A 16,861-nucleotide genomic window follows, 5' to 3' on the forward strand; every position below is an offset into this window, starting at 1 on the left:
CTTTTTTATTGTTTTGCTTAAGAGAACCCTTAAATGCCAGGTACAAAACTAGGACCAGGGACACACCACTGTGAAGAAGGCACCATGATACAACTCCCCCCTCCCCGCTTCTCGGCCCCCCTACCCCACTCCTTTCCGACTCCCCACACCTGCCTACCTGCTCCAGTAGCCCCACTTTGGAAGCTTTCTTAGAAAGAGAAGATGAAATTTCAAGAGGCAGAAGGGACCGTGTTGCCTGGCCTGACCTCCAGCTTCCCTTAGCTGTGTGTGTAGGAGGGCCTTGGCCAAACGCTTTGGTCTGCCATTGAGGCTGGGCTATTCTGCAGTTTCCGCAGACTCAGTTTACAGCCAGGCATGCCAGGTCCAGCTTCCACCCCCAGGAAAAGGCAGAGTCGCACCTGCCTCTCTCCCTGGAGCCATGCCCCTTTTAGGCTATAGCCCAACCACCACTGTAGACCATTTCAAGTCCCTTTATAGAGAAACACTAGCCCCCATCGCTCAGAGAGGAAGGAACCTAGTGAATTCGCCCGAGAAGCAGCTAATTTTAGACAAACAAAAGAGAAACCGAGGTTTGGCTCAAGTGGAAAGAGTTTTCCTCACAGAGCCCCAACAAGATTCAGAATATGTTAGCCATCTCTAACCACTCTCCAAAGGAAGGAGACCTCCACTCACTCCTCACCCGTTTCTCCTCTTCCTGGCAGATCTGGGCCGTCATTGCAGTGGCCATGGGACCTTCTTCCCAGAGACCTGCAGCTGCCACTGTGAGCAGGGATGGGAGGGCGCTGACTGCGAGGTGCCCACCTGTCCCGGGGCTTGCAACGGCCACGGGCGCTGCGTGGATGGGCGCTGCGTGTGCGACCAGCCCTACGTGGGGGTCGACTGCGCATATGCTGCGTGCCCCCAGGACTGCAGTGGGCATGGCGTGTGCGTGCGTGGCGTCTGCCAGTGCCACGAGGACTTCACTGCGGAGGACTGCAGCGAGCAGCGCTGTCCTGGAGACTGCAGTGGGCACGGATTCTGTGACACTGGCGAGTGTTACTGCGAGTTGGGCTTTACTGGCCCTGACTGTTCCCAGGGTGAGAACCGAGATGCTAGCTTTGAGGGCTACCCTTCCCCCAACAGCCGTGGTCCTAGTTGCACTAACTTTATTGTACGTTGTCTTTACTAGGGAATTTTGCCCTTTAACCTACACAATGATCCGCTTGGAGGGTTTAACAATACAGCAGACTGGAGGGGAAGGGGGCCCCCAGGTCTCACCCCTGCTTGAAGAGATATACAATTGATGGCTGCTGGGTATGGTTTCTAGTAGGTTGCCCACATCTCAGTGGGTGGGCCAGATACCCAAGCGCACACAGGAAGCACTAAGCGGACTCAGCCAGGCATATACAAAAAGAAAGGAGGGCGGGGGTGGGGGTAGCAGGGGTGAGAGGGGAGGGTGGGAAGGGAAAAGGAAAGAGGGAAAGAAGGACGTGGAGTTGGGAAGGAATGTGTTGAAGGGGATGAAGTGAGGGATAGATATGATCAAGATGATTGTATTCTGTATGAAATATTCAATGAATTAAAAACAGTAACTAACTAACTAAACAAATAAATAAAAGAATAAAGAGCTGGGACCACTGCCAGAGCTTTCCACATAAAAGTTCCTGAGAAGGTTCTGAGAATACGCATTTGAACAGATTGCCCAGGGGCTGCTCCTGGTGGTGACGGTGGTGATGGTGGTGGTGGTCCTCGGTCTGGTAGTGCATGTATGCATATGCTCAGTATTAATGCAACCAGACCGTAACTCCCTGGAGAACTGTGTCAAAAATGGTGCGGTGCTTGCTCTGCATCCTGTCGGCCCACTGCCATAGCGTGGAGTGTGTAGCCGGTGCTACAGAATATTCATTTGGCCACCAGGGTTCACCGTCACCACCCTCACCTCCTGTTTCTCCTCTGCCCACAGTGGTGCCTCCTCAGGGCCTGCAGCTGCTCAAGAGCACTGAGAACTCCTTGCTGGTGAGCTGGGAGCCCTCCAGTGAGGTGGACCACTACCTGCTCAGCTACTACCCCCTGGGGAAGGAGCACTCTGCAAAGCAGGTCCGGGTGCCCAAGGAACAACACACCTATGACATTACCGGCTTGCTGCCTGGCACCAAGTACATAGTCACCCTGCGCAATGTGAAGAAAGACATTTCCAGCAGCCCTCAGCATCTTCTTGCCACTACAGGTGAGGAACAAAACCAGGTACCCCAGTTGTCCCAGGACAGGCTCCATTTAAAATGTTTCCCCTGCTTTCCCCACAAACACCCTTCTATTGATCGCCCTAACTTGGAGTCTGTAAAACAGCACCTGAGTTCCTAGGTTCTAGAGAAGCCATCCCAGTTCTTTCTTCCCCTTTTCCAGATTTTGTTATTACTGGGTTCTCCAAGTCAGCAACAGAAACCCGATGCACTGGGGCTCAAGAGGTCTCCTGCTTCTGCCCCATACTCCCAGACAAGTAGTCAAAGAGTGAGTTGCTAGCTCCCCATTGGGCTTCCAAGACCATTCAGCAAGTTCAAGTAGGGATGGGTGAGAAGTGGTTGAAATTCCCTGGAGCAACAGATTCAGGTCATCAGGAAAGAGAACACAAATGGGGCATCTGAAGGCTTACAAAGTTGTTTACAAACGTGGGCAGCATTTGGGTAGTGGGACACTCAAGGACTAGTAGCAATCATTGGGGCTTGAAAGATAGGATTGACATTGCTACACTGACCTGGGGGACGCTGTAGGAAAGGCTGCCTGAGCAGGTGATGTTGGTAGAGGGATACGGGCAGTCTCCTACACCTCGGCACGGGGCAGAAGGATCAATGGCATGGACTCGCTCCTGCTCTCTGATCTATCAGTGATCTCTTCTGGCTGAACCCAAGGTGAAGGGTCTGGGAGACTTAAATCAGAGAGACCAAAAACCTGGACTACAGGGCGGGGGGGGGGGGGTGCAGGAGACTGGCTTGGAGGGCACAGTGTCCATTTGCGTCACTAGATGACACTAGAATGAAAGGAAGGACAAACATCACTGCTTATGTCACTGAAGGCAGCAGGTTCACCTCCTGGTGAACATCCAGGGAATTTAAGAGCAGAGAGGGGCCTATTTCCTGCAGAAAATAAGAAAAGCCCTGGGAATAGCTCTCAAAGCAGTGTTCTTCCCCAGACAATGAAGGCAGGGGTCGGGGCTTCTGTTTAGAAACTTACTCATAAAGGAATAGTCACCATCACTTTTAAAGGTGGGCACATTCCTGAGCATGCTTTAAGAAATGGCTAAGTACTTGAGATCAGGCCCCAGAAACCATGTTAAACGGGTGGGCACAGTAAGCATTGATACGCCTAAGGCTGGGGAGGCCAGCCAAAGCTACTCAGTGGGCTCCAGACTGGTGTAGGATCCTGTCTCAAAAAACAAGGTGGACAGTTCTTGAGAAACAATCCCTGAGCTGAGGAGGCTGTCCTCTGGCCTCTACACACTTGTGTAAGTGTACCCACATATGTACACACACATACCATGAACACACACACACACACCATGAACACACACATCCACCATGACTGCATACATACAAACATGAACACACACGGTGGCTAATAATACTTCTGTGGCAAAAATTCTAGAATTATTATGCAAATGAATGACTCAGAGGAACTGGACCATTCTCACTGGTTCTGTGTCAGTTGCTTTAAAGGCCTTTAACTGCAAGATTACCACACTATAACCACCACACCATAACCACCACACCACCACTACACCATAACCACCACACCACCACCGCTACACCATAACCACCACACCACCACCACACCATAACCACCACACCACCACCACTACACCATAACCACCATACCACCACTACACCATAACCACCACACCACCACTACACCATAACCACCACACCACCACCGCTACACCATAACCACCACACCACCACCACACCATAACCACCACACCACCACCACTACACCATAACCACCATACCACCACTACACCATAACCACCACACCACCACCACACCATAACCACCACCACTACACCATAACCACCACACCACCACTACACCATAACCACCACACCACCACTACACCATAACCACCACACCACCACCGCTACACCATAACCACCACACCACCATCACTACACCATAACCACCACACCACCACTACACCATAACCACCACACCACCACCGCTACACCATAACCACCACACCACCACCACTACACCATAACCACCACACCACCACCACTACACCATAACCACCACACCACCACTACACCATAACCACCACACCACCACCACTACACCATAACCACCACACCACCACTACACCATAACCACCACACCACCACCGCTACACCATAACCACCACACCACCACCACTACACCATAACCACCACACCACCACCACTATACCATAACCACCACACCACCACTACACCATAACCACCACACCACCACTGCTACACCATAACCACCACACCACCACTACACCATAACCACCACACCACCACTACACCATAACCACCACACCACCACTACACCATAACCACCACACCACCACCGCTACACCATAACCACCACACCACCACCACTACACCATAACCACCACACCACCACCACTACACCATAACCACCACACCACCACTACACCAAACCACCACACCACCACTGCTACACCATAACCACCACACCACCACCACACCATAACCACCACACCACCACCACTACACCATAACCACCACACCACCACCACACCATCACTACCACACCATAACCACCACACCATCACCACCACACCATAACCACCACATCACCACCACCACACCACCATTACCACACCATAACCACCACACCACCACTACCACACCATAACCACCACACCACCACTACACCATAACCACCACACCACCACCACTACACCATAACCACCACACCACACCATACCCACCACCACTATACCACCATCACACCATAACCATGCCATAATCACCACACTATAACCACCACACCACCACCATCACACCATAACCACCACCACCACACCATGACCACCACACCATGACTACCACTATACCACCACCATACTGCCATCTGCAGCTGCAGTTGTGGCGGCACATACCTGTAATGCTAGTCCTCAGGAAGCAGATGCAGAAGGACCACAGGTTCCAGGCCACCTTGAGCTACCCAGTGAGACCCTGTCTCAAAGCAAAACAACTTTAAAAGTATATTATGTAATTTAAAAAGGAGGCATTCCCCCCCTCTATCTGTGCTTAGGAACTACACTATGTGGCTGCCTGGCAGCTAACACCCTTTAGAAATCCAGTTTTAATGAATATTCTTAAAGCAGCTTTGACTTTTGAGAGTTGGGATCAATTTAGTTGTCTGAGTGGCTCTGATTCATTCCTTTTACTCAACACTTGTTCTTTGAGGACCCACCATGTGCCAGGTGCTGTTCTAGGCGCTGACAGAAATGACTGCCTGTAGCCTATGCTAAATCCCCGGGGAAAGGACCGGATGGGTAGGATGTTGGCGTGTAGTCTCTGTGGAAGCAGAAGACTGTCTGTCCTGTTTTGTGGCAGGAAGATAATGAGCTGTAGTGGATCATTGTTGAGAAGGGCTTTGAGAAACACAGCGGTTTTAGGGCAAGCCTCTGTTAGCAATCACTGGACACAGCCCTGTAGGTGAGCAAGTTGTAGTTTGTTGTTCATTTTATCCTAGGACAATACTCATCATGGAGGAACCCATCCAGGGGTGTCTTGGTGAGAATGTAAGGAAGGGTTGGCTTTAAAATATGGGGTTGAATTAGATAATATAGGGGAGTAGGCATTGGTTTTGATTGGGATATTGTTAAGAAGTGGGGGGTAACTGTGGCTGGGCATGTTAGGGACTTCTCTCTATAATGAGGCTCATTATAGGCAGCTAAAGCTGTGACTGGAGAGAAGTAGCCCCTCGCCTGTCAGCCAGGAGAAGGGGCATTGTGTCACTGCTTTGGACAATAGTCTTGTTTCTGTCTGCGTTCAGACCCCATTATAGAAGGGCTCTGTTTTTGTCTCAGTCTTGCACATTTGCAGAGTGTCCTTGGCTCCCGCTCAGTGAAATGGTTTATGCGCATGGGAGAGCTGAGCATGGCTGTGAGAGCCAGGTCAACTTCCCAACAGTAGAGGCTGCTTTTGTCTGCAGCTGCATCTCCTATGGGCAGGGCAGTGCTGAGACTCCCAGGGAAGAGCAAAACCATCTGTTCCAAAGCGTTAGCAGCCTTTCTTAGTGTCTTCCTTCCTCGTAGGCTTTGTAAAATCCCTCGGCTGTGAAGTTTGTCTTTTTGTCTACACTGATTCAAGTTCAAATCTATGTTCCCTGCACCTGAGGGGGCCTCAGACCTACTAACACTCATTCCCATCTTGAATGTTCTCCTTAAGTCCTTGCTTTTTTAAAAAAAATTATGTGAATATTTCCCAATTCTCTTAAGCCGTGTAGGACCTCTTCCACAATTCTCAAGTCACCCTCACTACTTTACTGTTGACCTTTCACTTGGGGAATTCCCTCTTTGAATGAAATCTCAAAACAGGACCTGGGACTAGCAGGTAGAAGCTGCAGGCGAGAAGGGCTCTGGGAGGCTCTTTGTCTACAGAAGAGAGAATCTTAGATGCTCAGAACTGAGAGATCTTGAGATAACGGAGTTCATACTCAGCCTAAGATGAAAGTTCCTTGTTGTATATCCTTGATGAGTGGTCAGCTAGGACAGGTGGAAGTGCCTCCATCATAAAGGTGACAAGACTTTGGTAGAGGAGAGTCTTCAAAGTTTTTTTTTTCTTTTTCTTTTTTCCTGTCTGACACTCTAAGAGCAAGTTCTATCAGCCTGGGACACAGCTCTTGCAAGTCTAAGTGTTGACAAAAGACCTCAGTTGTGCTCCACACCCCCAAAGTTTTTCCCTTAGAGTGTCACTCATTTGAATTATAATTTCAGGAACTTGTTTCCAAGAGGTGTTGGGGACGATAGGCCATATGACCAATGTTCAGCCATCTTGTCCAAGTCTGCACCTTTAAGTCTCTGTCTTTCCCAGAGCTTACCTTTCACCAGAAACTAGCTGACCCTGTTGTGAGTCAGCAGCTAAAGACAGATAGGGATGGAGAGACCTTGTTGTGAGTCAACAGCCAAAGACAGATAGGGATAGAGCAACCCTGTCGTGAGTCAACAGTTAGACTAAAGCTAGATGAAGACAAAGCAAGATACCCTGCGTAGCAGGACGTCATGACCCTGCCTGGAATTCCCTATGTTTTGAGAAAAACCCGCAACTGCGTTGCTATAGCGATATGCTTCCCTGCTTTCTGAATTATAAAAGCTGCTGCCTGACTAATAAAGTTGAGAGCTTGATCAATCAGACTTGCTCTCCTTCCTTGTGTTTTGCATTTCTCAACAGGTGACCTCCCGGGTTTTAGTCGAACCCTGCAGGTCGGGGCAAAAAGGCAAATGTTTAACCCCATGTATTTTACTTGAACAATGGTGCATGATGAGAGTCCTTTACAGAACAGGGCACTGGGGCAACATGAATATACTGGGAACCTTGTGAAAGTACTAACATTAGATAGAAGGTTCTGGAAAGATATAGAGAAGGACCAAGTTAAAAATCACTTGCTTTGTAGTTTGGGTTAATCTATAGAGCATATGAGTACTGTGGGCTCTCATTTGGGAGTTAGAGGACATGTTATGTATTGAAAATTTGAAGTACATTGCATCAGTTTTACATCATCTCTTCCCAAGGACAAGGACTCTATAGACAAAGTTCACAGCAGCTGAGCCTCTAGTGGGGCCTTGTAGATGCTGGCCTGAGAGGAGCAGCTCCTGTTTTGGGCTGCCTGCTGTGGAGAATCTCAAGAGCTACACCCAGCTGCTACTCAGGGAGCTCTAAGACCCTTGCTAAAGACTGTGTCCTGAAGATGAAGTCAGCTCTCGGTGTGTCAAGAAAGGGAGCTGACTTAGTGGCCAATGGCCTGTTGTCAGCCCTCTGTGACCTCTGCACTCAACCATTTTCCCTTATCTTCTCTGACCTGCTCTAGATCTGGCTGTGGTGAGCACTGCCTGGGTCAATGAAGAGACTGAGACATCGCTTGATGTGGAGTGGGAGAACCCTCTCACTGAGGTGGACTATTACAAGCTGCGGTATGGCCCGTTAACAGGGCAGGAAGTGACTGAGGTCACTGTGCCCAAGAGCCGTGATCCCAAGAGTAGATATGACATCACTGGTAAGAGTCTACACTGGGAGATTCAAGATGGTGGCTGCAGAAGCCAAGGGACACAGTGTACAGTGGATCTTAGAGACCACACTTGATTCTAGAGACCTAGATACAAGCTTTCTCTAGGGTCTGCTGTCTCTGTACAGTGTTTCAGGGCTGGAAACCCAGAACAATTCATTAACAGGATACACCTAAAGTGTCCTTCCAAGTCAGCATAATTTTTGAGGCCCTATGTATATTTTAGGATGTATCTGATGGCGTGTACATACTTCTTTTGGAAGATTGTTACATGTGGGTAGGATGGGGAGGGAGGAAGATATTGAGAGAGAGAGGGGAGGGATTTGCTGAGTTCCATGTCAAGAATGGAGAGACGGGGGAGAGAGAGAGAGAGAGAGAGAGAGAGAGAGAGAGAGAGAGAGAGAGAGAGAGAGAGAGAGAGAGAGAGGAGGGAGAAAGAGGGAGAGAAAGAGGGAGAGAGAGAGAGAAGAGGGAGAGAGGATTTGCTGAGTTCCACGTCAAGAACGGTTGTGTTACCCATGGGGTGGGGAATCCCTTCTGAGATGACTGAACTCATTCCACTAAGACCTGGAACTTAGGAAATAGGGACACAGGGTTGGACCAAGTTTTGTAATACTTGAACTTTCTGCACTTTTTGAGGTCTTCTTTTAGAAAAGCAATACATGTGGCACACAGTCACAAATACCAAGCTAGGCCAGGGTCATTAGAAGAAGCCATGTAAATGAAGGCTCCTCAGGCTCATTAGCCTCATGGCCCATCCTCTGGGTCCTTACCCTGCTGCCTACTTCCCCAGTTCCTTTTTGAGAAATAGCTTGCAGCTCTCCATGTTTGTGGAGAGGAGAATGAGCGTGTGGGCTTCGTGGATGCAATTGTTTGTTTTCATTTTGCTAATGGAGTCTCAATAGTTGTGTCATGAGGAACAACCACTCAAGTTGTCTCCACGGGGAGCTAACTTAGCCCAGATTCCCCTCTTTCTTTTATTATGAGAAAGATGTTTTGAGGGATTCTGGTTGTTAGGAGCTGGAAAACATTTGGACTATAAATAAAGTTGGGAGGTAAGTACTCAATAGCTCACAGAGAACAGGAGCCCCAAGGACTTGGTGCCATCTGTTCCCCACCCCTTCACATCCTTGTTCTCTGTCTCTGCACTTTGGGGGTCAGCGTACATCTTACCTTCACAGGAAAACCCAGGTAGAAGCTGGGGGTGGGGTGGCGGTGTCTGCAGCCCATCTTCACAGCCATGCTGGTTGCTTTTCTTTTTCTTTTTCTTTTTCTTTTCTTTTCTTTTTTAGGTCTGCAGCCTGGAACGGAATACAAAATCACAGTGGTCCCCATAAGAGGTGATCTGGAAGGGAAGCCGATTCTCCTCAATGGCAGGACAGGTATGGAGGTTCAATCGTATTCACATTCACATTTAATCATATTCACATATTCAAATCTTAGGATTTCCATGGAGATACGCCACGGCTTTCTGGATGGGCATCTATACCAAGGGAAAGAAGAACAGAAACAAATTTCTCCTGTTTCACTTCTTTTCTTGTCATGGGAAAACCTTCTTGGGATCTTGGAGTCAAAGGGACCTATCATCCCTGATGCCTTTCTTCTGATTACAGTTAGTTCAATCACTGAATTATTGTCTCAAGGCACTTAGCAGGCATGCAGAATTGCATTCCCTGAGGACAGAGGAGCTAGGCTATTTGTCACGTTGTATTTGTATTTGTTACTAATGTCTACACTCAAGCAGTCGGCTTTGAAATGGGAGATGACGGTTAAGACCCTCACATAGGAGTCATGGTACAGTTAGCATTTGTCTGTCTATTGAGGATACTTACAAAATGCTTTGCAGCAGTAATTTATCATTTATCAACCAGTATGGAATTTGGAAACAACGTAGGCTTAAATGCATATTGGACTGTGAGCCTCTGGCATTAATTGTGCTCCTGCCTACACAGAGGAGGAGCTGGAAGAGGCTGGTGACTAGAGCCTCCCAAGAAGGACTCCTTACATTTTGAGTTTTTCCTTAAAAGGTGGCTTCGTTCTTTCCAGTTCAGGCTTAGAAGTAGCTAGGTAGGGTGGTACAGTGATGAGGATGGGACAGTGTAAGGGATGAATTCACTATTTCAGTGTCCTAAGAGATGGTTGAAGTATGCACCAGTTACAGAGCTGGGTAACTATAAAGGAAGAGATGTAATTTAACTTATGATCCAGACAAGATGGACCGGGTTGTCTGCCTAAATGGTTGATGAGATATTTGAGTGAGTTGGAAAATGACAAGTACTACCCTTGCTGTGTGCCAGGCAGCAAATTCTCTCAGCATTTTTTTTCCCACGAGTTTGGTCATTTAGTTCTCACAGTCAGTCTATGGATGAGCTACTACTATTATTTCTAGGTCGTATGCATAAGAAAACTGAGACTTAAAAAAAGTGAAGGTCAGGATCACCCAGCCAATGGTAGAGATGGATTTGGATGAAGGATGTGCACCTCTAAGCTTTGAAGCTTAGCCACAGAAGCAAAGTGCTTCCTAGTTGACCCTTCTGTGAGAGATGAATTTGTTTTCTTCTCTTATACAATCAACACAACACTTGGTCACTAATGTGTGTGTGTTTGGATTATTCACTATATGCCAAGCGATTCTCCATCAGACACCAACTGGGTGTCATGTAAGTCATTTAACTTCTAACAGTGCCTACTAGAAATAGTGTTAGATTTGGACTGAGGGGGCCATAGTTAAAAATAGGCTCACAAGAACATGGGAGGGTTGCTTTCTTAGAATCTGAAACAACAATAGGGAGGCCAGTTGTAAACCTCAGCAGCTGTGGGGGCGGTGCATGGAGAAGAGGAAGAGATAGTTCTTTTGAGTTATGGTCCAAGAAAGCTGGTGTGTTCAGCAGTATAGCCACTGAGCAGCTGCATGGTGGAAGGGGAGGGGTGCTTCAGAGGGAGAGCGAGAAAGCACAGAATGTCGGGCAAAGCACACTTTGAGTTTTGGTTGGTATGAGAGAAAGAGAGAAAAAGAAAAATTTTTCTTTTTTCTTTTCTTTTTTTCTTTTTGTTTTTTTGTTTTTGTTTGGTCTGAACTGAAAAAAGCAGGCAGGTTTATTGAGGCTGATAATCACATTATCTCATTAAGGGGACGATTATTCCTCCCATTGCCTTATCCTGTGTTAGGGTGAACCAGCTTTCCTGTGGGCTAAACTCTTGGCCAGGAGATTTACAGGCCTCTGCGGATGGACTTTTAGGGGAGAAACAATAGCACATTCTGAGTTTTCCAGCCAATCAGAATGTCAGTTTCCACCCAGAACACCCAGGAAGAGAGGTGAAACTCAGCTGCCGTTCTTTTGACCAGGGGGAGCTTGCTTTCCCTTAGTGAGATTTAGGGGAGCCCTGATACTGCCATCTTTTCGTGTTTTATTTTAAATCCTAAGGAGGCCAAGTGTGAAGCTTCCATTCCTAATGTTACCCAGGGGAAGCAGGATAGAACGTCCAAAGCAAGACCAGGAAAGAGGATCCACCTTCACTGGCTTACAGGTCAACTAATCCTGGTACCAAAATTTCTGCTTCATGACTAAAGCCTTTTATAGTCACATTAAATGTCACAGCCTCTAAGTTCTTGCAGCAATTAATTGCATGTGCCATTGAATTGGTAGTTAACCTTTCAAGTATATTATCCCAACTAGACTATTAGTATCTGAGAAGTGTTTTTATTGTCAATTATATCCTAATGTCAGGATGAGATATTTTATTGGATTGCAAATAAATCTATGGTGTGTAAGCTACTAAAAGAAAAAAAGAAAAAGATACTATAGTTTCTGAGGTCAGGAAATAATCTCAGACCTGGTTGAGACGATTAGTTAATTAAGGAGACAAACAAATTTGCTTTCTTCAAATGTTTTGTATCTTGTAAGGTGAAAAAGAATACTGGAACTTAAGAATAGCATATTCATATACTGGGAAGGAAGAATGTAGTTCAGTTATTTTCCATTGAACAAGTCAACCAGTGGACCTTGTTAAAGCAAAACTCTTAAAACTGAAGGGTCTCCAAATAAAAGAGTTTATTGAGCTGTTACAGCTGCTAGACAAAAAAGCAAAATAAAACAAAACAAAATCCTGACCAGGTTCTTGGACCAGTTCCTTTGATTATTAGCAACAAGGCTAAATAGCAATTGGAAATATGTGAGTGGAATGTAGAGCCAAGAATATATTTATAAAATTCTGGGAAGGAACACATATGTGCTTAACACTGAGTCTACTCTGACAACGGGTAAGAGAGATTGGATTATCATGGGCAGCAGGGGATGTCACTCTACAGTGACAGCTCGGAGGCTTGGTGGGTCTCCCAGGACCTTCTGTTCCACTGCACCAGGACCTTGAGTTATTGTGCAGAAAAAACTTTGAGGACAAAACGAGGAGAAGGCAGACCACACTCAAGGGATAGGGCCAGGCTTCTCAAGAGACGGAGAACAACGAGCATTTAACAATATTGACACAGGATTTCGAAGTTAGGTTGGTCAAAGGGCATGACCTGTATTTAAAATTTAAAGTTCTAAAATTAAAAGATTGAATTAAAATGTTCTAGCATACTTATTTTTTATTTCAAGAATCATGTTATTTGTCAATGAGATTGTAAGATGTTTTATGAATGTATTCTACAGGTTTACAAATGAGCTAAGGGAGTGCTGAGAAGAATAGGTTAGGTCAAAAAGGTTGAAGAAATTATTGCTACACCTAAAATCAAGACTCTTTTTAACTGTAAACTCTGTTCACGATTTTTTTTTTTTTGAGAAAAAAGCAAAAACAAACAAAACAAAACAAAACAAAAACCCGAGCCAGGTTTACAGATAAAAAAACAATTCTGATATGGCCACTCAAAGGCCATTAACATTTTGTCTTTAAACATAGTTCAATAGTTGTTTTTAACTCTCCAGTTTCATATATTTCTCAGGAAAGTGATGTTGTTTGCACGCAGGCACTGTTTACAGTGGCAGCATGTGGTGACAGCATCTTTCCCTTCTCTCACATTCCCATAAGTCTTCCTGTCTTCCTGTCTTGCTTTGGTATCATGTAGAGTGGAGAAAACTTTGGAGTGAGAGAGCAATGTTCATTGCTCTGGATGAGTTGGTTTTAATAATTCTGAAAGCTTACAAGTAGATAGGGTGTGGTGGCTCTGGTCAGTGACTATATTTAAGTCAGAGTTTCTACGTAGCATTAAAGAATTAGGAGAAGTCTTATTACTAGCTTCACCCAAGTTGCTAACTGATTCGCTTCCTTTACCGTCTTCCTCCCTCCTCTTCAGTCATTCTTTTATCAAACTAATATCATGAAAAGGACCAGGCTGACAGTGGTCAGCGAGGACCACCAGTGTCAGCAGGTGGGAAGTCGTGGCTGGAGGAGGACACTGGGACCAGGTTGGAGAGATCCTGCTCTGTAGATGAGGCTACAGCTGTAATCCATCTATGATTTGGCTCGCCACTGCAGCTACTGGAAGATTTTGCTGCATGGGAAAACGGTTTAATGATCTCCACATCCCCTCTTGGCAGACAGGGAGGTTTTGGTCTTGCAGTGCCGGCTTCGTGCACTTCTGTGAGTGTGTGGGGTCCATCCACGAGGTCTTCTCCTCATTCTCAGATGTCAGTATCTCAGTGTTATCTTTGTGCCGTCCTGTGAATGGTCAGGGACCACAGCTCTGTGAGGACCCCCCTTCTAGCTTATGCTGTTAAGGAGTTGAGGGAAAGGGGAGGGGAAGGAGGCAGGAGTTCTGAGTTCTAGCCTCTAGCTGGACTTGCGTGGTTAAAGTTTCAGAGGTAGAGCTGTTCTAGATATAGAGCTAGGCTGGGTTTTCTTTCCTGGTGCTCGTAACGAAGGTTTCTTTATTGATTGATTGACTTAGGCTTTTGGCTGTAGTGTTTGTTATCTCACCCAGGTCTGGAAGCTCACTCCCCAGAAAAACCCACGTTAGAGAAATGAGTACTAGGGTAAAAGAAATGCTCTATTTAGTGACTGAAGGATGAAGAAATGGGAGCTTTTACTTGCAACCCCCCTTGAGTCTAGGAAGTTGAGGACTTACAGACATAGGACGAGGCCTTCTAGGGAGAGCGATCCCCCAACGGTGAGGAGGAGATGCTGCTGTCTTTTCTTTGAAAAAAAAAAAAAAAACCAGAGCTCTTTCAGAAACTTGGATGCCTCCTCATTTCATGGTCTCTTGTGTTCTGTTTCTTTGCTTTTTTGTTTTAACCTTGAAGGAGAAAGAGAGATTTAGCAAGGTCTAGGTCAAGTTCCTCCTGCATTATAACTTTGGACAAAACATTTCTCGAACGATTGCCATGTCTGCAGGCAGAGTGGAGTACAATCTGACCCAAGGGTTAAAGCCAAAAGGAGGCCAGCCACCGTAGGAAGGCAGAGATGGCAAGCCTCCCCATCCCACTGTAGTTACCCGCAGCGTGTGCAGGTAAAAGCAGAGAGAGCTGGTGTTCTTAGCAAAGCGTCCTTCAGGTCCTTCAAAGGCAGCTTAGGCAACTGTTACGGTTATAACAATTCACTGGATGTTTTCTACAGCAAAGCCAGTGGAAAATGACAATGCAGTTAGCTTGATTATCTGACCTGTGTAGTTTGTGATTTTTAAGCAAAGGGCAAATGAGTCTACAGGGGGTTTGTTTAGGGTTTTCCTTGGCAAGTACTCCATCCCTCTGGTGTCTGATGCCCCTGAGGAAGAACAAGCTCCAAGGCTAGCCAGGCTGGATCCCTCAGTACATGTAGACAGTCTGACCCTGCCAATCCGCTGGCTGGTGCAGGGTGCCCAGAAGCTGTGGGCCAAGTGCTGACTGTGGCAAGGTAAGAGGCTAGGATCTGGGACTTCATAGATGTGGGCGGGTCACTTTGGAGAGGGCGAGGATCAGGGACGTCAAGAGCAGGACTGCATGCCTCTCTCTGTGACCGTACTCTTCTAGTCTCATTTCATCACTTATTGTCCCAGAGAGAGCTGCAACCTTGGTAGGCTGTCACCATCCCTCCCCACCCCCCCAGCAAGCACAGACAGAAAAGGGTAAGGGGGAAGGGAGGCAATCCTCGCTGTTGTGCGCATGCTTTCTTCTGAACAGCCTCTTAGAGCCCCCTGAAGTTGCCATTGGGGTTCTGCAGGTTTCTGCATCCAGACTGCCCCCTCTGTCACTGCACGAGGCCCTGTTGCTGATGAGATATGTCTAGTGTCCCAATAGCCCAAGGCTGCTTTCTCTCTCTCGTGTCTTCCACAAGTTCTAGTCTACAACTATGCTATTTCGGGTTACGCTAGCCTTTCCATATAGATTGATGAGATGCCAGCCGTATTGGATTGGCTCCACCCAAGTGACTCCATTTGAACTTTATTATCTCTGAAAAGATTGTTTAAGAACAACAAGGTTCTATCCCGAGGGACAAGGCAGAGCACTTTGGAGTTATTGTATTGGAGCGGGAGGACTAGACACAATTTAACCCACAGCACTGCTGATCCTCATCTGCAAAGCAGACATTCAAAGATAGTTAGTGCAGTGACCAGCACTAACAGTTACTACTATTGACCTTAGAGAAGTTATCTGGCCCATATAAGCCTAGCGTATACTCATTGTTCTAAGAGGGGAAGTCTTTAGTAGTTCTCCAAACTTCTGAGGCACCTGGTAAATGTCTTGTGTTTTTACCATGAGATTTGATAACTAATGTATGAAAAGCACCATGACCCTTGGTGTGTGCTTAGTAAATGGCAGTTGACTTACTAAATGAAATATGAACTGCCTCTGGTAATGGAACTCATTTCATTTTTTCCTGCAAATAAAACACTGCCCTTATGTTTGATAAAGGTGTACTGTAGCTAATGTTGAAAAATGGGACTATGTGAAATTATAACTTCTCTCTGAAAAATCCTTGGCTAAGAGACCAATGATAGATTGGGTGTGTGGGTAGAAAGGAGAAGAGTTCAGCTGCTTTAGACTAAGAAGTTGTTCTGTGGTTTTTAAGCTAAAGAGAGGTGGATCCATATGCAGATCTAGGGTTATGTCTTACCTTTGTTCTGCCAACATCTTTATCAGTGGCTTTGATGAATGTGTACAGATGGTTTGCTTATAAACTTCTCCAAGGGCAGGAAGTCCTCATTCTTTGATGTACATCATAATCACTTAAAAGTTTTGTTTATGTATGTACTAACTTATTATATGTTTTTAAAGGCAAAGTTCTGCTCTGCAGTTCAGTCTGGTGCTAAACTTCATATATAGCCCAGGTTAACCTTGAACTCATAATCCTTCTGCTTCAGTGCAGGAGTTATAGGCACGTACCACCACAACTAGATATGTGTATGTGTATGTTCAGTGATACTTGTTTTTAATCCCAGCATTCAGAAGGCTGAGGTAGAGGGTTATGAGTTCAAGCCCTGGCTGGGCTATATAGTAAGAATCTCTTTTTCTAAAACTCCCCCAACTCACCCAACCAAAAAACAAAGCCAACCAGCCAAACATACACACAAACAAAAACCTATGAAATAAGTTAAGAGATGTTAGGACTTATTTTAAACTTTCTGAAGTGGAATCTCTCCTGGTGGCACTTGTCAGGGACCCAGTGGTGACAAAATTTGAGGACCCCTTGATAAAGGT

The 16,861-nt window shown here is 46.3% G+C and overlaps 1 protein-coding gene across 2 annotated transcripts in view; it reads left to right on the forward strand.

Annotated features, from left to right (window-relative positions):
- TNN (tenascin N) overlaps positions 1–16,861 on the forward strand; it is a 69,586-nt gene that overhangs the window by 8,458 nt on the left and 44,267 nt on the right. For both annotated transcript variants that reach the window (XM_084800088.1, XM_084800089.1), the window contains exons 3-6: positions 702–1,076; positions 1,943–2,206; positions 8,055–8,240; positions 9,542–9,631. In XM_084800088.1, the coding sequence (XP_084656214.1) occupies positions 702–1,076; positions 1,943–2,206; positions 8,055–8,240; positions 9,542–9,631 (915 nt within the window). The remainder of the gene's footprint in view (positions 1–701; positions 1,077–1,942; positions 2,207–8,054; positions 8,241–9,541; positions 9,632–16,861) is intronic.

The sequence above is a fragment of the Acomys minous genome (assembly GCF_964271855.1).
Source record: "Acomys minous genome assembly, chromosome: 1".
Taxonomy (NCBI): domain Eukaryota; kingdom Metazoa; phylum Chordata; class Mammalia; order Rodentia; family Muridae; genus Acomys; species Acomys minous.